Genomic DNA, 20968 nt, shown 5'->3' with positions numbered 1-20968 from the left:
ATAGCCATCACACACCGCCCAGCTCGGGTTGCTGCTCCAGCTTGGAGGTCACCTCGTCCCCGTTTGTCCCCAGAGGACTCGTGACACGCAGGAGCACACCTGCAGCACCGAGGGACACGGCTGTCCCCTCACCTCCTGGGGTGGCCTGGGGAGACTCTGCCATGGGATGCTGTGAAGAAAAAAAGTGTTGAGAAGCAAATAAAAAAGCTCTTAATGGCTATAAAGATATTAGGAAAAAAAAAATAATAAAATATATATATATATAAAAGCCCTCAGCTTGGCGTAGGGAACTGGAGGTGGGGAGCAGTGGCCATGTCCTGTTGCTGATCCTCCGCCATGGGATGTGTCAGCTCTGTCCCAAAATGCCACCCAAAAGGCACCCAACAGCACCCACAGAGCCACCCTCCGCGGTCACCCATTGCCATCTAGTGGTGACAGGCTGGTGGGTGGCCCTCAGCCACCAAGCTCCAGGGAAAAGAAGGAATTTAGAAACAAAAAAACCCCACCAACCAACCGACCAACCAACCAACCAACCAGCCAACCCCTTTTTCTCCCCCAGTTGGTTTTGCACGGGGGAGGAGATTTCTGAGCTGGGGAGTGGGTGTAGGGGACAGCACCATTCCCCGTGACACAGGGATCCTTTTGCACACCAAACAGAATTAACTTGGTTCCAGGTGTAACAGTGTCATTAATCTACACGATTGATTTTCTGGTGCTCCCGCTTTTCATCAGGCTTGCTGAGAGGGTGAGGGGCTTTTTCCAGCAGGGGCTCCTTCCAGCCTGAGGGAAGGTATTTTAGCATGGAAGAGAGGTACATTCACAAAAAAGTTTTAATTATCAATTGTTTTCTATTCTCTGTTTTATTCAGCACTCACGGCCCCCCTGGCCCTACCTGAGGGGGTTTGCACATGCAGGGGGGACCACATGAAGCACTTTGTACGCTTTTAGCCCATTTCAAGCAACGTTTACAGCTTTCGGTCCTCCGGGACCGCAGTGCTGGGGCCATTCCCTGTGCCAGGGCGGTGGCTGCGGTGCCTCAGCCTCCTGGGGTGCGGGAAGTGAAGCCCTGAGGGGCACTCAGCGTCCTTAACCCTTCATGGCCACCCCGGAGCTGCTGGGAGAGCTGGAGCAGCTCTGCTCTGGAGCCAGGCTGAGAGAGTTGGGTTGTTCAGGCTGGAGAAGAGAAGGCTGCAATGGGGAGACCTTAGAGCACCTTCCAGTGCCTGAAGGGGCTCCAGGAAAGCTGGGGAGGGACTCGGGACAAGGGCCTGGAGGGATGGGATGAGGGGGAATGGCTTGGAACTGGGAGAGGAGAGATTGAGGTTGGAAATGAGGAAGAAATTGTTTGCGGTGAGGGTGCTGAGCCCCTGGCCCAGGTTTCCCAGAGAAGCTGTGGCTGCCCCATCCCTGGCAGTGCTGAAGGTTGGATGGGGCTCCCTGCCTCAGGAGGTGAGCCCCCAGCCCGGGGCTCTCAGGCTGAGCGCTCTCATCATGGCGGTTCCCCTCAGGGCCGGGCCAGGAGCAGACGGCCGTACCACGTGACCCGCCCCGCCCTCCCCGATCCGCGCCTGCGCGGGGGTGCGGGGGAGGGCGACGTCGCTTCCGCCCGGCGCCAAGATGGCGGCGCCCTTTGTCTGTTCCGTGTCACGGTGAGCGCCCCGGCTCCCCCGGCGGGCCCGGCATGGCAGGTAGCGGCGGGGGGGGGTCCGGGGAGGAGCTGGGAAGGGGGTGGAGACCCTGAGGTAGGGTCGGGAGGTGCGGAGGGGCTGTGAGGGGAAAGGAGCTGCGGCCCAGCTGGCTGCTTGGCGGGTGCTCCCCGAGACAGAGACGGTTTTGGGGTGTGCGACCCCCCGGTTTTTTAGAGGGGAGGCTCTGGGGGGGGTGGTGTCTCCCCATCCCGTAAGCACCCTGTGAAGGGCTGTTGCAACGCTTTCCCCCGCTTTCCTCTTCCCCTCCTCTGTGATCCCCCCTTCAGGGTGTAGGGGGCCCTGCGCTGCTGTCATGAGGGGAAGTGGGGGCTGCCGGTCCTTGCGGGGGTCCCCAGAGTGTCCGTGTCCGCCGTGGGAGACGTGTCCCCCCACCCGGGAGCTGTGGGATGAAGCCATGGGGGGATAGGGAGCTGCCCTGGGGCAGCCACAGCCCCTCGGGATGCTGCAGGACACGGGGGGGACACAACGAGACCTCCAGTGTCCCAGCAGCTGCTGCCTGGGTGTCAAGGACACCACCAGCAGAAGAGCGGAGAGGGCTTCGAAGCACCGTGTAGCAACTCGAGGGAAAAAAAACCAAACTACTTTTCTCATCTTTCGGTGTCATTTTCTGGCGTGTTGACAGCCCAGGCTGGCTGTGTGTGCCCTCTGCAGGGATCACTTCTGCTCCTTCATGGACGGGCTGTGTTCCCTCAAACCCACTGCTGCATCAGAAGCTTCTGCTGAAATTTTGGCACTCAGGATACATCTCCAAGAGAAGGTTTTTTTGCAAGAAAACCATCAGTTGCCACAGCAGAGCTCGAGGCCTGGTGCTGTCCTGGTGGCTCTGCTGCCTCCTTGCCCACCTCAGGAACCCATCCATGGCCCTGAAAACTCAATAACTGGGGGGGTCTGCTCAGTGGGGGAGGGTCCAGAGTGTCTCTGCTCATTTCTCTCCCCTTTTACTTCCTTTCACCACATTTTTTTCCTTCTCAGGATTATTTTCCTCCCTCACAGCTGAGTGCCAGGTCACCTCCTGCTCTCACTGCTGACCATGAGCACCAGAGCCCTTCTCTAATTCACTCACTTCTCTGTACCTCCAGGGATCATTTTTTAAGATGTTTTTAACATAAAACCAGTCCCTATAAAGCCAAGGATCCTCTCAAGAGGAGCTGAGTTTAAATTCCTCCAGACTTTAACCTGGATATGGGCTGGCCCTAAGCCCCTCAGCATTTGCGTTCAGTAATTTTGATCAGCTCTTAACCTCGTGGTTTTTGGTGTGGTTTTGTTTTTTTTTTTAACTCAAAATGTTGCAGAATCAGTTCCTGGAAATGAGGGCAAACTCTGCTTCCCAGAGGCTGGAAGGATCAGTGCAGCTTTGCTCCCCCAGCTGATCCAGGAGAAGGGAGATGACAGTAGGCAGCCAGCAAAACCTTCTTCTCTTCCCAGTGTAAAAATGGCAACGTTCAAACCCCTATTTTATTTTATTTTTTTTCAATTTAATGAAGCTTTGGGGGGGGGGGTTTAATAGGCAGATGCTGGGGTGGCAACTAATTAATGTCATTAATCAGTGAGAGCTTAACGGGGCTGGCGTGGGAAGCAGCCTTGCTGCTGCGTTTATCTCAGGGAGCACCTGTGGCAGGCGTGGGTGTTCTCCTAACGAAGCTTTTGGGTGATTAATCTGGTAATGAGAGTCTTGCCAGCCATGTCAGGGAGAGGTCAGGAGGGGACACTCTGCTGGGGTGGCCCTGCTGAGGTGTGACCTGGGTGTGTCCCCCCTGGGGATGTTGGTCCTCAACACACGAGGTTTGGGTGTAAAAGTGGAGCTTTTGGGCCTGTTTTCTCCCAGGATGGCTGCAGAGATTGGATGGGAATAGTCTGGAGGAGCCCTCTGCCCCTCTGGGTGCCTCTGCTCCTCCCAGCACAGGGGTGAGCTCAGGTTTTCCTGCCAGGAGCTCTGAGACGTGGCCTCTGATGGATTGATGCTAATGAGAGCTGATTTATTGACCTGCTGGTGGACCTGAGGAGGCTGAGAGGAGACCTTATCACTCTTTCACCTGCCTCAGAGGAAGGTGGAGCAAGGAGGGAGACAGCCTCCTCTCCTTGGTGTGACAGGAACAGAGGAAATGGATGCAGGCAACACCAGAGGAGGTTTAGGCTGGATATCAGGAAACATTTTTTCCCTGGAAGGGTTGTCAGACATTGGAATAGTCTGTCCAGGGCAGTGGTGGGGTCACAACCCTGGACCTGGTCCAAAGGGACACGGGGAGCTTGTTAGTGGGGAGGTTACAGTGTTCAGAGCAGGGTTGGATGATCTTGGAGGTCTCTTCCAAACAAAGACGTTCTGTGGTTCTGTGATTTGGCATTTTCCAGCCCTGGATCCATCCCCATTTTGGTGCCTCCCACTCAGGCAGGGATCTTGGCACCAGAGCCACAAGCTGGCCCTGCCTGAGTGGTGTCAGAGAACCAGGGAGGCATTTTGGGTGTGCTGTGGTGGTTTTTGATCCAGATCTTTGGGATTTTAGCATGCCAAGGTGATCTCAGCTGCTGGGGAGCAATGGCATGGAGGAAACCACAGAAAAGATGATTTTTTTTCAGGAGGAGATGAGTTTGTCCTTGGGATTTTGCTTCTCAGGTGCAATGCTGGGGTGAGTCCAGTCAGGGACTGATAACAATCCTCATAAAGGTGCAAAAGACCACCTACAAATTACCAAAAATTACCTTTTAGTGCACCAAACCACCATGGTTCCTCAGCTCCTGCTGTGCAGAGCTCTCCAGCCACAGAGGCAGTGTTTGTCCTGCTGGGAAAATCCTCACCTTTTTTTTTTTTTTTTCCCTTTGCAAACCCAAAGGGTCACACATACATCAGGACACATTTTGGTACAAATAGTGACTTTTTTCAGCTCTTGAGGGATGTATTTTGGGGACAGGCTGTGGGTGCTTGGTTAAAAACCCCTCTGTGTTTGGGAGAGCCATGGCAGGGAGTTAACTGTGGAGACAAACACTGAAACTTTTCTTCTCTCCCTGCCTGAGCCGATGGAGTCAGAGGCATCTGAGCTCCTCCCTCCCACTGGGAACGCTTTTGGAAGGCAAATCGATCCTCAGGTGGAAGTTTTTTTTCCCTCCGTGTTGCTACACCCACTGCAGACAGGAGGAGGCTCCCTCTGCCTGCTCGGAGGGATCCAGGGGGAGGTGTTGGTGCCTGCCTGGAAGCAGCTTTGGTTTTACGGAGCCAAACGTCTGCCTTGCCCTGCCCTGGGACTCCCTGTGCTGGTTTGGAGAGGTGATAAAGTAGAAAAGCAACTGCTGTGGGCTGGGAACTTCCAGAGAGAGGTTCTGCTGCCTCTGGGTATCAGCTGAACTGTGAAACCAAGAGTTTCCCTGGCCATAACCTTGCTTCTTCCTGCACTTGGAGCTTCAGAGGCTCCCTGGCTTGGCAGGTTGATCAGATAACTGTGGATAAGCCCCATTTGCTTTGTCCCCTTCTCTCCCTCCCTCCCTCATCAATGAAGTGACCCCTTCAGCCCTCAGAGGAGTCATTTTTGGGAGGATAAGGCAAGTGAAATCCCAACATGTGGCAGCAGGTCAGTCTCATGGTGCTTCCAGCAAGGACCTCGTTGAAAAAAGGGTTTTTTGCAGTGTTTCCAGAAGTTTGCAGTGTTCCTCAGTCTAAATCGTGCCTCCTGCAGGGAGAAATTCCCCCCAGAGAATAAAAATCCCTTGGGATTGTAACACGAGTCCCTAAAATGAGCAAGAACATGAAGATTCTGAGGAACACTTCCCACACAGGGGTGGTGGCAGCAAGGGGACAGTGGCACTTGTGTTTGTGGAGGCAGCAGGGTTCCTGCTCAGCTTGGGCTGGATGAGGAGTGAGAAATTGTTCTGAATGCTGTTGAAATGGCCAAAAAATTCATTGGTTGCTCAATCAACTCCCTCTGCAGCCTCTGGCTGGCATTGCACATCTTGCAAGAGAGGTTTTGGGGTTGTGGGTGGCTGCAGTGAGGAGCTGAAACTTGGGCTTTTTGGGCCGTGTTTCAAACTATCAAAGCCATCAGGTGGTGGTTGAGCCCTGGCTTTGTGACTTGTCCTCTTTTGTGGCCCTTTCTGACATCCTGGTATGTGTTATGTTTTTTTTTCCCCTCCCCTCAGCCATGGATTTCCCCCAGCACAGCAAACAAGTCCTGGAGCAGCTGAACCAGCAGAGGAAGCTGGGTTTGCTGTGTGACTGCACCTTCGTGGTGGATGGCATTGACTTCAAAGCCCACAAAGCTGTGCTGGCTGCCTGCAGTGAGTACTTCAGGATGCTCTTTGTGGACCAGAAGGATGTGGTGCACCTTGACATCAGCAATGCAGCAGGTAGGCAGAGAGCTGCCAGCTCACAGAGTCAGGAATTGTTCTGGTTGGAAAAGATCTTGGAAGATCATCAAGGCCAACGTCCCTCATCCCCACATCTCTGGGGCTCTGAAACCCCTCCAGGGATGATGGGGACTCCAGCCCTGCCCTGGGCAGCCTGGGCCAGGCCCTGACAACCCTTTCCAGGGAGAAATTCTTCCCCAGCTCCAACCTAAACCTCCCCTGGCACCACTTGAGTTGTGCCAAAAGTTCCTCTTGTCCCATCCCTTGTTCCTTGGGAGCAGAGCCCGACCCCCCTGGCTCCAACCTCCTCTCAGGGGGTTGCAGAGAGCCAGAAGGTCTCCCCTCAGCCTCCTCTGCTCCAGGATCAGCACCCACAGGGCCCTCAGATGCTCCTCACAACTTCTCCAGCCCCTTCTCCCTGCTCTCCAGCCCCTTCCCCAGCTCCATTCCCTTCTCTGGACACTCTCCAGCCCCTCAATCTCCTTGTGCTCCTGAGGGGCCCAGAACTGACCCCAGGATTTGGGGTGCAGCCTCCCCAGTGCCCAGCACAGGGCCCATCCCTGCCCTGCTCCTGCTGGCCACACCAGTGCTGACACAAGCCAGGATGCTGGTGGCCTTCTGGGCACCTGGGCACACCCTGGCTCATGTTTGACCCCTGTCAGCCAACCCCCCAAAGTCCTTCCCCACAGGGCACTTTCCAGCTGCTCTGCCCCAAGTCTGGAATGTTGGGGGTGACCCATGGGCAGGACTCAACACTTGGCCACGTTGAACCTCACAGAACTGAACCCACCCCATGGATCCAGCCTGTCCATGTCCCTCTGCAGAGCCTCATCCCATGGATCCAGCCTGTCCATGTCCCTCTCAGAGCCTCATCCCATGGATCCAGCCTGTCCATGTCCCTCTCAGAGCCTCATCCCATGGATCCCTGTCCATGTCCCTCTCAGAGCCTCATCCCATGGATCCAGCCTGTCCATGTCCCTCTCAGAGCCTTCCTACGAGATCCCCCTGAGCTGCTTGGTTCCTGGGTTGGAGGGAGGCTCTTCAGGCTGTTGTGCTTTTTTCAAATCACCCAGCTGAGGGGTGAGAGCTCATTCCTGGCTGTGCTGCCTTCCCTGCCAGGTCTGGGCCAGGTTCTGGAGTTCATGTACACGGCCAAGCTCAGCCTCAGCCCTGACAACGTGGAGGACGTGCTGGCTGTGGCGGGGTTCCTGCAGATGCAGGAGATTGTCACCGCTTGCAACGCTCTCAAATCCCTCTCCCAGCAGCCCCCAGCAGACATTGGTACGTGGCCACCTCCCTGCTCCTCCTCCAGGGGGTCTCCAAAATGCCCCACACTGTGCCCACATCCAAACCCACAGCCTGGGTGGGGTTTGATCCCCTTTGTGAGGCACCACGACCGAGGTCTCCGTGAGTCCTCCTGGGGTCTGGGGGGAGCAGTACATGGATCACTTTGCCTCATCCTTCACAGGGGCTGACAAAGGGAAGGTGGAGGACAAGAAATCACCTGTAGAAGCACAGGGTGATGCTGACAAAATAAAAGCAGCTCCTCCTGACCTGGAGGTGAAGGAGGAGCCACCTGCAGCTGCAGCAGCACAGCCCGAGGCCCCGGCAGAGCAGCCCGGTGGCCAAGCAGGTGAACCACCAGCCCATGGTACCCAAAATCCCACTGTCACCCTCCACCAGAACACCCTGTCCTGCTGTTGGGCTGTGCTGCATGGAGCCTGATGTCTCCTGGCGTGTTCCTGAGACACTGTTGGTTGCAGGGGCAGATGCTGCTGTCCAGGAGGCCCCCAAAGTCGAATTTCCCAATCCCCTGCAGCCAGTGGAGAGCGTGGTCAGCAGCAGCAGCAGTCCCATGGTGAAGGAAACCATCTCTCCAGGCACCAAAACGGGAGGTGAGTGAGCCAGGGAGGTGACAGGGACTCTGCTGCCTTCCCCTTCCCATCAGTGGGGCTGGGCAAGGGTTCTGTCTTTGTTATTCCATGCAATTAGTTCTGTCAGTGGGAATTTCTCCTGTGCAAACAGCACCTCCTGCCAGCTGCAGAGCCCATGGGAGCAGTTTCCATCCATGGGGCAGAGGTTGGGAAATGCTCCTCTGTCTGTGCAGGCTTTGGGATTTTTCTCCTTCCCGTCTGGGAGGTTCTGCTCCCCCTCTGCTCTGCCCTGGGGAGACCACACCTGGAATACTGGGTCCAGTTTGAGGCTCCCCAGTTGCAGAGAGACAGGGAGCTACTGGAGAGAGTCCCAGGGAGAGCTGGGAGGGTGCTGAAGGGACTTGAGCATCTCTGCTGTGGAGAGAGACTGAGAGCCCTGGGGCTGCTCAGCCTTGAGGAGAGGAGGCTGAGAGGGGATCTGCTGAATGTCCATCAATAGCTGAGGGGTGGGGGGCAAGAGGAAGGGGACAATCTCTGTTCTGGGGTGCCCAGGACAAGGAATAATGGGTTGGAGCTGGAACAGGGGAAGTTCCACCTCAAAACTTCTGGAGTGTGAGGGTGAGGGAGCCCTGGCCCAGGCTGCCCAGAGAGGTTGTGGAGTCTCCTTCTCTGGAGCCTTTCCAACCCCCCCTGGATGTGTTCTGTGTGCCCTGCCCTGGGGGATCCTGCTGGGGCAGGGGGGTTGGACTGGGGGATCTCCAGAGCTCCCTCCCAACCCTGAACATTCTGTGGTTTTAGGGCTAATAACCTGCAAATCCAAACTGATTCTGGGCAGAGATCTCAGCACCAGGATTTTGGGGTGATCTGAGCTAATCCCGGTCACCCCAGTTCAGAGTCGGGAAATAAAGGTGGGGTTTGGTCTGTGGTGCTGCTCCCCGAATTCCCTGTGTTCTCCATCTGCCTGCAGAGTTGGTAGGGAAGGAGGAGGAGGCGGATGTGACGGCGAAGGACGAGGAGGAGGAGGACAAAATCCCCAAGGAGGAGCAGCAGCCCCGGTCTGAGAACGGGGAGAACGCCGAGGACAACGAGTCGGGAAGCGCCGATTCCGGGCAGGAAAACTCGGGAGAGCCCCACCTGCTGCGCTCTGGGATCTACAGCGACCGCACCGAGTCCAAAGCCTACGGCTCTGTCACCCACAAGTGTGAGGTGGGACCCTCACGGCCCATCCTGGCCCCCAGTCCCTTGTGGGGACAGCGGGTGTCCCCGGGTGTCACCAGCACCGTGCCTCTCCCTGTCCCCAGGACTGCGGGAAGGAGTTCACCCACACCGGGAACTTCAAGCGGCACATCCGGATCCACACCGGGGAGAAGCCCTTCTCCTGCAGGGAGTGTAACAAAGCCTTCTCTGACCCAGCTGCCTGCAAAGCCCACGAGAAGACACACAGGTAGGGCCACAATGGGGGACAGAGGTGCCACCAGGGTGAGCTGGTTGGGGAGAGGCTTGTGATAATGTCGAGGGTTCAAGCAGGAGGCTGGGATGGTGGCCACACCGCTCTCCCTCTTGGATCATCCTGGAGGGTTTGGCATTGTGGGGTTGGAGACTCCCAACAGCTCGTTTGGATGGTGGCAGCCATGGAAAGGCAGTGGTGGTGGCAAAAAACTGTGGGTTTTACTGGAAAATATCCAATCCTTGTCATTTAGGTTGGACATAGAGGAGATTGAGGTTGGATTTTATGAAAAAATTGTTTGGGGTGAGGGTGCTGAGCCCCTGGTCCAGGTTTCCCAGAGAAGCTGTGGCTGCCCCATCCCTGGCAGTGTCTCAGGCCGGGTTGGATGGGGCTTGGAGCACCCTGGGCTGTGGGAGGTGCCCATGGGACAGGGACCATCTAAAGACTGAATGGGCTTTAAGGTCCCCCCAACCCAAACCACTCTGGGATTCAATGAAATCCATCAGTGTGGTGGGGTGGTCGGGGCTGAGCTCCACCTCTCTGCCCACACCCTTCCCTTCTGCGTTGCCTGGAGCCATCCCATGGGATCCTGATGGGTGTTGCTGGGATGGTGGAGCTGGTCTGGAGTGGGTGAGAGCTTGGTGTGCTGGTCCCTCACCCCACAGCCCTCTGAAGCCCTACGGCTGCGAGGAGTGTGGGAAGAGCTACCGCCTGATCAGCCTGCTGAACCTCCACAAGAAACGGCACACGGGGGAGGCCAAGTACCGCTGTGATGACTGTGGCAAGCTCTTCACCACCTCTGGCAACCTCAAAAGGCACCAGCTGGTCCACAGCGGGGAGAAACCCTACCAGTGTGACTACTGTGGGCGCTCCTTCTCCGACCCCACCTCCAAGATGCGGCACCTGGAGACCCACGACACCGACAAGGAGCACAAGTGTCCCCACTGTGACAAAAAGTTCAACCAGGTGAGTCAGTGGGAAGGGAAAGAACGGGATCAAAGGGGGGTTGGATCCCTCCAGGAGGAGGTGAAGGGGTGGATGTGGCAGTGGAACAATGGCACAGGTTGCCCAGGGAGGGGGTTGAGGCCTCATCCCTGGAGATGTTCAAGGTTGAGGCTTGAGGAGGCTCTGAGCACCCTGATCTGCAGGGGGTTGGACTGGGTGACCTTTGGAGGTCCCTTCCAACCCAAATTATTCCATGATTCTCTGGTTCTGTGATATGGGAGGGGATTTCTCTGCATCCCTCTCTCTGTCCTGCCCCCAGGTGGGAAACTTGAAGGCTCACTTGAAGATCCACATTGCTGATGGGCCCCTCAAGTGCCGGGAGTGTGGCAAACAGTTCACCACTTCAGGTAGCCCAGGGTTGGTGGGTGCTGAGGTCACAGTGATGGAGGTTTGGCTGGCTCAAGGGGTAGGGATGGGGACTGTTCCATGTCCCCAACTACTCTGAAGTGCTCTGGAGTCCCCAGCATAAGGACACAGAATTCCTGGATTGTGTCCCAAATCATTCTGCCATTTGGGAGAAGGATTTTATCCTGAGCACGGGAAGGTTCAAACCTTTCCCTGTGTGCTGGGCTTGTGGTGTGTAAGTCTTTCCCCCTCTGTGGTGCCAGGCTGGTGATCACACCCTGAGAATGCTCCTGGAAGGAGCTTATGGGGATGGGGGCTTCTCTTCCAACCTCCCCAAACCACTGGAGAGGTCTGGATGAGCTGGATGGAGTCTCCACCCCCCGTCCTCACCGCCACCTTCTGACCTGCTCCTCGATCCTGGGCACTCCGCTGTCATCCCCGCTCCCTAAATACCAACGGGCTTTCCCGTGGGAGCTGCCAGGGCAGGATGAAGGGAGTATCCCATCACCCCCACACCCACCCCCCTCTAATCCCAGGGAACCTGAAAAGGCACCTCCGGATCCACAGCGGGGAGAAGCCCTACGTCTGCGTCCACTGCCAGCGCCAATTCGCCGACCCCGGTGCGCTGCAGCGACACGTCCGCATCCACACGGGTGGGTGGGCAGCTGCCCCTCCAGGGGATTTCCTCCACCTCACCCCGAAATTTGGGACCCTTTTTGACTCCTCTCCCTCATCCCCCTCCTCAGGAGAGAAGCCGTGCCAGTGCTTGATCTGTGGGAAGGCCTTCACCCAAGCCAGCTCCCTCATCGCCCACGTGCGCCAGCACACGGGGGAGAAACCCTACGTCTGCGAGCGCTGCGGCAAGAGGTGAGGGGCCACCCACGCAAGTTTTTGGGTGGGCACCTCCACCTACCCTCCACGGCCGGGTGCCGGAACGGCACCCGGCCGTGGAGGGTTGGTGGATGGTGCCAGAGGTGTCACCATTTGGGTTGTTCCCCTTCCAAGGTTCGTGCAGTCAAGCCAATTGGCCAACCACATCCGCCACCACGACAACATCCGACCCCACAAATGCACCGTCTGCAACAAAGCCTTTGTCAACGTTGGAGACCTCTCCAAGCACATCATCATCCACACTGGTGGGTTTTACCCTCTCCAGGACCTCACTCTCTGCCCAGAAATCTTGAACTGAACTCTCAAATCTTTAAATCCCCCCAAAATCAAAAAAAATCTATAGCCCCCCCCCCCCAAAATCCATTGCCACAAAAAATGTTTAACCTCAGAAATCTTCAGTCCCCAAATTCTTTTAACTTATCCCCAGATTCTTTAACCCCCTTTTTTAACCATCCAAAATCTACCCCCCCAAAAATCTCTAACTAATCCCCAAAATCTTTCAGCTCATTGCCAAAACCTCTTACCCCCAAGATCTTTAACTCCCAGTTCTTTAATCCCCAAAATCTTTGCCCTGTTCTTTAATTCCAGAAATCTTTAACCAGTCTCCCAAAATCTTAACCCCATCTATAAACCCCCCAAAATGTTTAGCCTCAAAAATCTTCAGTCCCAAAAATCTTTAACCCTCAAATTCTTTAACTTAGCCACAAATTCTTTAACCCCCAAATTCTGTAACTGACCGAAATCTTTTCACACCAAAAAAATCTCTAACCCCATAAAATCTTTATTGCCCCAAAATCTTTACCCTCAAGTAGTTTAACCCAAAAATTCTTTAACCAAGACCTCAAAATCTTTACACCCCAAAAATCTTTAGTTCCCAAAATCTCTAACCTACCTCCTGAAATCAGTAACCCACCCCAAAATCTTGAACCCCCAACTCTTGAACCCCAAACATCTTTACCTATCCCCCTAAAATCTTCAACTGACCCTCCCAAAATCTTCACCCACCCCTCAAACTCCTCCCCAGGGGAAAAGCCCTTCCTGTGTGACAAGTGTGGCCGGGGCTTCAACCGCGTGGACAACCTGCGCTCCCACGTCAAGACCGTGCACCAGGGCAAGGCAGGGATCAAAATCCTGGAGCCCGAGGAAGGGGGAGAGGTCAACATTGTCACGGTGGCTTCTGATGACATGGTGACACTGGCCACTGAGGCACTGGCTGCCACTGCTGTCACCCAGCTGACGGGTGAGCTGGGGGTCCCACAGCTCTCCCAGAAGGGAAACTTACCCATGAGGTGCAGCCTGGGGGGCTCAGAGTTGTCCCCAAGGGGGGGTTGATCTGTGGGCTGTGACTTTAGGGGTCCCAGGAGCCATCCCAGAAGGGAGTGTGGAAGCTCATCTGTGGGGTGCTGTCACCATGCACCTTAGGGATAAGGTTTGGGGTCCCAGAGCCACCCAAAAGGTTTTCTTTTCCATGGGGTGCAGCTTGGGGGGTCCCAGGACCCTCCCTGAGGGACTTGGGAGATTTCTCCCAGGGTGCTGCACCCTTTGCTGTTCCCTGAGGCTGGGAACGGGCCTGGCCTGGCTGGAGCCCCCCCAAACCCAGCTCCAGGTGGGACAGGCCCAATCTGGAGTCCTGTTCCTGCTGAGCTCTCCTCCAACCCCATCATCTCCATTTCACCATCATCTCCTCCACCTTCCACCCCATCATCTCCACCACCTCATCATCATTATCTCCTCCCACCCCATTATCATTTCCCCTCCCATCTCCCACCCCATCATCATCTCCACCACCACCACCTCCTCCTCCTCCTCCTCCTCATCATCATCATCTCCCCCCACCCCATCCTCTCCCCCCTCTCTCCCACCTCATCCTCTCCCATTCCTCCTGTCCCCTCAGTGGTCCCGGTGGCCGCCGCGGTGACAGCGGACGAGACGGAGGCGCTGAAAGCCGAGATCACCAAAGCAGTGAAGCAGGTGCAGGAGGCAGGTGAGGAGGGGACAGAGGCCACCGAGGGGGAGTCCCCCCACCTCCTGCCCCCCGTGCCCCACCTCATTTCTTTCAATTGTTTTGATTCCCAGATCCCAACACCCAAATCCTCTACGCCTGTGACTCCTGCGGGGAGAAGTTCCTGGATGCCAGCAGCCTGGCCCAGCACGTGCGGATCCACACGGCCCAGGCCCTCGTCATGTTCCAGGCTGACCCAGACTTCTACCAGCAGTACGGAACCACCTGGCACGCCGAGCAGGTCATCCCTGCTGGGGAGCTGCTCTTCAGAACCCGGGATGGACCCCCCGAGCCTCTCCCACCCACCCCTGGGGAGGGGCAGACCCCCCCGGAGTGATTCCAACCTCCCCCTACTCCAACCCCCCCCTCCCCACGCACCCCTCACCCTTCTTCGCCTTTTATTTAAATGCTGCTCAGAAATGGTGTAAAAAGTGTAATTCTGGGGGGAGAGATGGAATAAATGGCAATATTTTCTAGAATGGCTGTGGGGTCGTAATAGGGCAAACAGTTTGGGGTCCTCCCAGTGATATTTTGGATCTGGGTCTGCTGTGGGGGGGGGGATGTCCTCAGGGCCCCTGGGCTGAGTAGGACCACGGGGGCCACCAAAATACTCATTAAATCAGAACACAGTTGAAAAAAAGGGAGAATGGAGATGATAAAGGTTAAAAAAAGGTGGTTGAGGATGTGCCAGAAGAGACACACACGGACACACGGCCAGGGCAAGGACAGATGGACACTGGGGAGGGGGGGTCCAAGGCCCTGTTTCTGCCCACAGCCTGAGGGGTTTCCTGGCAGGGTCTTTGGGGTAAAAAAAGTCCAATCTGGGGGTTTGTGTGGGCTGGGGGGTGCTGGGCTGCACAGGCACTTGTCTGTCTGTCCTGGAGTGGGTGCTGTTGTGGGGATGGACAGATGGATGGGTGGTTGGGTGGATAATGGACAGATTGGGGGGGTTGTAAAGGCACCAATCCTGCCCAGGGGTGCTGGGGGGAGGCGTGGGGTGGACACTGCCTCTTCCACCCCTTCACACAAATGCTCCCTCCCCCAGAGGGATGCAGGGATGGTTGGAGATCCAGCCTGACACACAGACAGCAGTGAACACACCAGGACAGACAGACAAGTGCCTGTGCAGCCCAACCCCCTCCCAACCTGCTCCCCATCCAGCACAAACCCCAAAATGGACATTTTTCCCCCAAAGCCTCAGCGGTTTCTCCCCAGCCTGTGGGCAGGATCAGGCCCCTGGAGCCATCTGTCCCTGCCCTGTCCGTGTGTCTGTCCTTTTTTACCCCAAACCAGGCTCTCCTCTGCCCCCAACCCCACTCAGGGTGGGGTTTCCCCTCTTCCCCCCCCCCAACCCCACTGCCCAGGTGCAAACCCCCTGAATTTTTCATCCCAAATCTCCTTTTTAACCGGATCGTCTTGATTTTAACCCATTTATGACCCCAGTGGTGATTAACTGAGGGATTTGGTGGCTCCTCCCCAGCTCCTGGCCCTGTTTTGGGTGGAAAAGCAGCAGAAAACAGGGTGGGTTTGGGGACTTATTTCTGTGGCAAGCAGGTGGGAATTAGAAGCAAGAAGAAAACCCAGAACTTTGGGTTTCAACTGCTACAAACACCACACTGGGGATAATAATCAGGGATTTAGGTTACTATGCTAAAATTATCTCCTTTTTCTTCTTTTTTAAAACAAATCTGACACAGGTGACAGCTCCTGGGAAGTCCCCAACCCCTTTTCCCCCTCCATCCCCCCACCCCCAGTGGAGGGAGGAGCTGCCAGAATGTTTTGTATTTTTTAATAAAGTTTGTAATCCAATGGACACACAAAACAAAACTGCGCTGAGAAAAAAAAAAAAAAAAAACAAGTTCCATAAATTAATAAGTGTTAGGGAAGGCGAAAGGGGTTTGGGGAGAAAGGGGGAAAAAAGGGGAGGGGAGGTCAAAAGTCTTTTGTACAAGTGTATAACACTTCCACAGCTGCTGAGACGAGGGGGGGGATGTTTAAATGAAGCGCACTTACAAATGAGTGACAATACAAAGTCTGAGTATGAAAATAAGATTTTCTCTGAAAACACATTTTTGGCACAGATTAAAAAAAAATGTATGTTGTGGGGATTGGATTTCTTTTTTTTTTTTCTTCTTTTTTTTTCTTTTTTTTCCTTTTTTTTTTAAAGTCAGTATTATATATATTTATATATATATTATATATATATTTATATATACACACACCCACTGAGTTCTGCATATCCCACCAGGAAGGAAAATAGCTCTCCCTTTTGTTTGTTTTGTCATTTTTTTTTTTTTTTTGTCTTTTTTTCAGTGTAAACTGTACATCCCAGATGAAGAGAAGACGGCTGCAGCAGGGGCAGGTGGAGGTTAGGAAGGTTCAACATCCAGAAAAAGCAAAAAAACCCCCCCCCAAAAAAAAAAAAAAAAAAAGGAAAAAAAAAAAAACCAACCAATAAAATAATAATAAAAAAGAAGATAATGTGTGAAATGATCCTTGACCCACAAATCTCAGCAGAAGTCCCCAGGTCCACGGCGTATCAATGTGTGTCAAGACATCCAGAACGTCACAGCGTGTCTCCAACTGTGCAAAGGTCCGAGTCACTAATTTAGTGCAAAGGCAGTTCAGGTTCTTTTTATTTTCAGTTTTCTTTCCTTCTTTTTTTTTTTTTCTTTTTTTAAAATTTTTAAAATTTTTTTTTCTTCCTTTTTTTTTTTTTTCTGTTTTTTGTTAAAAAAAATAAGCCCTCCTTTCTCTTTTTTTTTTTTTTTTTTCCCCAAAAGGAGGCACAGGAACCCCACACCAGTCCACCCGCTGAGTGCATCAGTTGTCCATAAGCTAAAGCAATGTAAACATCCAGGGCAGCACAACCACTGCCCAGAAACAGTTTGATCGAGGCCGCTGAGGGCAGGAGGCTGGTAGTCTGGCAGCATTTTCTTGTTTCATCACTTTCTCTCTGTATTTATTTTTATTTTCCGTGTGTTTTGTTGGGTTTTTTTTTGTGGGCTTTTTTTTTTTTTTTTTTTAATTTTTTGCTGCAGGGCCGTGGAAAAAAAAAATAAAACAACCCCAGAAAAAAAAATAAAAATAAAAAAACGACTCAAGTCAGTAAGCGGGTAAACAGCTCATACCGACGCGATGACAATCATCAGGTGAGGGGAGATGTTGGAGATGCTGGCCAGGAGGTCAGGGGCAAGTCGGGACAGGTGGCTTTCTGAAAATTCACAGGGTGGGAAGATCTGCAGAACGTAGGCAGGCTGTGAGGGGGGAAAAAAAAAACAAGGATGAGAGAGAAACCGGGGTGAAAATGTCTCAAAATGGGGAGTTGCGGGTGCTCGAGGGCTCATAAACCATCTCACTTGTTTAGAAGTGGGGTAGGGTTCCCCACGTGGGGAGTTTTTTCACATCAGGGACATAAGAGCTGGCTGGTTTTATTGGGAAAGGCAGAAAAATTCCCTGTCATTATAATTTCTTCATTTATGATTGTAATTACAATTACTGCCAGATGTAATTGTAGTTGTAACTGTAGCAGTCATTCCAGGCTGTTTACACCCAGGGAACAGATTAAATGCAGCAAGACATCTGGAATAAATGGAATCAAATCATATCCAGAATAGAATAAATGGAATAAAATCATTACCAAACCCCAATGTTTTGTCTTTGCAGTAAGAAAATTCCAGGTGACCTGGAGAAATCAGGATATGGTGTGAGGCAGAAGGGGGGACGACCTCAAGCACAAGAGAAAAGCTGGAAAATGTGGGTGGAAGGTTCTCAGCTGGAGCTGTTGGGCTGTGAAGGAGGTGAACACACGTCTGGGGGTTTTGCTGTTGTCAATTTTCCTGGAGTGTTGGGTGGGTGATGTCAGCAGCCAGCACAGCAAACCAGGGCATGTGGTCTGAATCCCAAACCTGGGCAGCTCAACTACAACCTTAAGCAAGGAGCTGGGGGCTTGTTGATGGATTTTTATGGTGTTTCAGGGCTTCTTCCCCACTGGTACCTGGTTAGAGCCGGGGTTGGGGACGTTGATGATCCCTGCAGCCTGCTTGGCCTGCAGGTAGCTGATGAAGGCGGCCTTCAGCGACTCCGTCTGGTTCACCACATCCTCCTGGTCCCGGCCACAGGGCAAGGCCAGCAGCAGGCAGTAATCACTCTCCACCTAGAAAGAAAATGTAATTATTACACAGAAGCACACAGAATGTCTTTGGTTGGAAGAGACCTTCAAGATCCAAGCTTTGAGTTGGACATTACATCCAATGTCTGCTGGAAAGGGGCTCTCTCCCGACACACGTTCTCTGCCTGCAGTTTGAAATCTTCCCCTCAAACTCCATGTTTCTAAAGATGTGCTTGACCAGTCCAGTTGGTGGAAAGCACCCAAAACCTGCTGATTTCCACAGCCTGAATTCCACTTTCCTCCTCACTCAGGTGTGTTGGACTCAGAAGGAATTTGTTCCCACCCAGGGAGGTGACTTGAAAGGTTTCCCAACTTCATCATTCCTTAAGCCCATGGCCTCTTGTCTTACTCAGAGCTTCCTGGGAGAAGAGCCCAACTCCCCCTTGGCTCCAACCTCCTTTCAGGGAGTTGTAGAGAGTGATGAGGTCTCCTCTGAGCCTCCTCTTCTCCAGCCTGAACACCCCCAGCTCCCTCAGCCCTTCCTCACAGGACTTGTGCTGGATCCCTTCACAGCCTCCTTGCTCTTCTCTGGACCTGCTCCAGCACCTCAATCTCCTTCCTGAGCTGAGGGGCCCAGAACTGGACACAGGACTCAAGCTGTGGCCTCACCAGGGATGAGAACAGGGGAAGAATCCCTTCCCTGGACCTGTTGGCCACACTGTTCCTGATTCAGGATGCCACTGGAATCCCTTCCCTGGACCTGTTGGCTACCTGGGCACACTGCACCTGAAGGCCAGGATGCCCTTGGCCTTCTTGCCACCTGAGCACACTGCTGGCTCCTGTTCAGCTTCCTGCCAATCCAGATCTATTCCCCACTTCCCAAGGCCACAGCCTGCCCCTGTCCCAGCCCCCAGCCCCTCACCATCATTCTCCTGGCCACCCCCTCCAGCTGTGAGGCCTCCAGGCGCATGCGCTGAGCGATCCTCAGGGGGGGACCTCCCTCGGGCGCCGGCAGCGAGCGGTGGGCCAGGACGTTGTTACCAGAGACAAAGTGGAGCTGGACAGCAGCTGTGTCATTTTTGAGAGCCAAAAGGCCCTGCCAGACAATTGGGTATTTCTGGAAAGAGAAAAAAAAGAGAAGAAATATTAAAGACAAATGATGGAGAGGGGGATCGTAAACCTGTGTTGAGGTGCTCATGTGCCTCTGGTGATTTCAGAGGAAGTTGTGTCAGTTTCTTGGCTTGGAAGGACTCAGTACAGATGTAAAATCACCTCTTGTGTCATAGAGTGGTCTGAGTTGGAAGGGACCTTAAGTATCATCAAGATCCCTGCATGGGCAGGGACACCTTCCACTAGGCCAGGCTGGCCAAGGCTTCATCCAACCTGGCCTCAAACACTTCCAGGGATGGGGCATCAACAACCTCCATAGGCATCCTATTCCAGTGTCTTACTACCCCCATGGTGAAGCATGGCCTGAGCTATATCTTGCTAAATCAGTAATTCATCCATTTTTCTTTCAGCTAAAGATCCTGGGCAGATGCCTTCATGCCAACATCAGAGCCCCTCCCAACCCTCCAGCCCCCATGCAGCACAGGGCTGGCACCAAACAGGGTTTTTTCTCCTTTACTAACAGGAGAGCTGAGGAACAGCAGAACTGCTCAGGGTTACATGGTAAACAGGTTAACTCTGAGTGCCTCTTCCTCACCATACCACTCCTCCTCCTCAGTCTCTAGGCTTTGGGATGGAAGTTTTTTTTCCTTTTTTCTTTAAATTAAACAGAATCATAGAATTTTTCTGTTTCTAAAAGGCCTTAAAGATCACTTGAGTCCAACCATTAACCCAGCCCCACCACTGCCCCATGTCCCTCATGCCCACATCTCTGGGGCTCTGAAACCCCTCCAGGGATGATGGGGACTCCAGCCCTGCCCTGGGCAGCCTGGGCCAGGCCCTGACAACCCTTTCCAGGGAGAAATTCTTCCCCAGCTCCAACCTAAACCTCCCCTGGCACCACTTGAGTTGTGCCAAAAGTTCCTCTTCTCCCATCCCTTGTTCCTTGGGAGCAGAGCCCGACCCCCCCTGGCTCCAACCTCCTCTCAGGGGGTTGCAGAGAGCCAGAAGGTCTCCCCTCAGCCTCCTCTGCTCCAGGATCAATACCCCCAGGGCCCTCAGCAGCTCCTGGGCAGATTTGTTCTTACACCATCCCTTTTTCCTGCCTGTGAACAAAACCCTCCCCAGGACAAGGAGGCTGCTGGGGCAGCAGAAGGGGCTGGAGCTCTACGTACCGTCAGCAGCTGAACCATGTCCACAGGTCTCTGGGAAACGGGGTGAGGAGATGGCTCCTGTTTGAGAGCAGACTGGGGCTCAGGGCGACTGAGGGGCAGCCCTGTGGGCCCCGACGTGGTGGGGATGAACATGGATTGTTTGGGAACCGCCTGAGGTTGGTGCGGTGAGGGAAGCTCCTGCTTTATGGAAATGGCAACAGGCGAGGGGTAGGAGGTCTGTCCTGTGTCTGCTTGTGCCCTCTGAAGGTGGACGTGAGGGTCCAGGGGTGCTGCATGCCTATTTACAGTGGGGTGGTGACTCTGCTCAGGTCCTGATGCCGGAGGGCCCTTGGGATCCTGAGGGATCTGAGGAGTCTTGCTGCGTACTGGCTGGCTGGGGTGAGAGTGTTCGCCCTCCGAGAGACCCTGGGAAGCAGGTAATAGGGGGAAAAAAGGGAAGATTTTAGGCTGTGGATGTATCAGAACTCATTAATTCAATGCTAAGGCTGCCAGATACCACCAGGTTGCTGGTGGAGGAAATCTGTGTCTCCACACCACAGCACCAGCCCTACAGTGGGGGTTCCTGGACCAGTCCCCCCACTTCCAGGGCCACCCCAGCAGACTCTCACACCTGAGAGCTGAAACCACATCCCCTGACTCCTGCCCCATGCCAAGCCTTGGCCACATGGTCCCTCTGAGGATGGCTGACCCACACACCACCCCAATGCTGACAGCTGTCCCCCCTGACACCTCCACAGTGAGAAACCTCTGTGTAGGCTTGAGACCTAGAGCTCAAAAACCAGTTTTTTTAGCTTCCTCTAAAGCCAAATAGCATTCCAAACCCACTTCCCAAACAAAACCAGCTATGAATTTCAGCAAGGCTTGGAGACCGACCACAGAGAGTTAAATCCAGCTCCTGCTGCCACACAGAGCTGCACTGGGGCTGTAATTAGCAAGAAGAGCTCCACATTTCAGGAAGAATCACAGAATC

The 20968-nt window shown here is 54.0% G+C and overlaps 2 protein-coding genes across 5 annotated transcripts in view; one reads left to right on the top strand and one right to left on the bottom strand.

Annotated features, from left to right (window-relative positions):
- The first annotated feature begins 1570 nt into the window (after positions 1 to 1570).
- Positions 1571 to 14084, top strand: ZBTB17 (zinc finger and BTB domain containing 17). The gene is made up of 16 exons (XM_071767296.1): positions 1571 to 1688; positions 2993 to 3100; positions 5835 to 6041; positions 7161 to 7322; positions 7510 to 7692; positions 7805 to 7936; positions 8883 to 9121; positions 9217 to 9359; positions 10028 to 10328; positions 10627 to 10714; positions 11249 to 11365; positions 11459 to 11579; positions 11718 to 11848; positions 12628 to 12843; positions 13498 to 13587; positions 13680 to 14084. Exons 1-16 carry the CDS (start codon positions 1682 to 1684, stop codon positions 13940 to 13942), a joined length of 2508 nt encoding a protein of 835 aa, XP_071623397.1. The 5' UTR covers positions 1571 to 1681; the 3' UTR covers positions 13943 to 14084.
- Positions 14085 to 16250: 2166 nt separating this feature from the next.
- SPEN (spen family transcriptional repressor) overlaps positions 16251 to 20968 on the bottom strand; it is a 67752-nt gene continuing 63034 nt past the window's right edge. For all 4 annotated transcript variants that reach the window (XM_071767271.1, XM_071767272.1, XM_071767273.1 and 1 more), the window contains 4 exons: positions 19999 to 20403; positions 18639 to 18833; positions 17603 to 17761; positions 16251 to 16862 (listed from right to left, as the gene is read on the bottom strand). In XM_071767271.1, coding sequence (XP_071623372.1) covers positions 16731 to 16862; positions 17603 to 17761; positions 18639 to 18833; positions 19999 to 20403 — 891 coding nt within the window. In that variant the 3' untranslated portion in view covers positions 16251 to 16730. The remainder of the gene's footprint in view (positions 16863 to 17602; positions 17762 to 18638; positions 18834 to 19998; positions 20404 to 20968) is intronic.

This window comes from Heliangelus exortis, chromosome 23, assembly GCF_036169615.1.
Source record: "Heliangelus exortis chromosome 23, bHelExo1.hap1, whole genome shotgun sequence".
NCBI classification, from domain to species: Eukaryota; Metazoa; Chordata; class Aves; order Apodiformes; family Trochilidae; genus Heliangelus; species Heliangelus exortis.
Note: the sequence above shows the minus strand (reverse complement) of the source record. Positions and strands in the feature narration are given on the sequence as shown.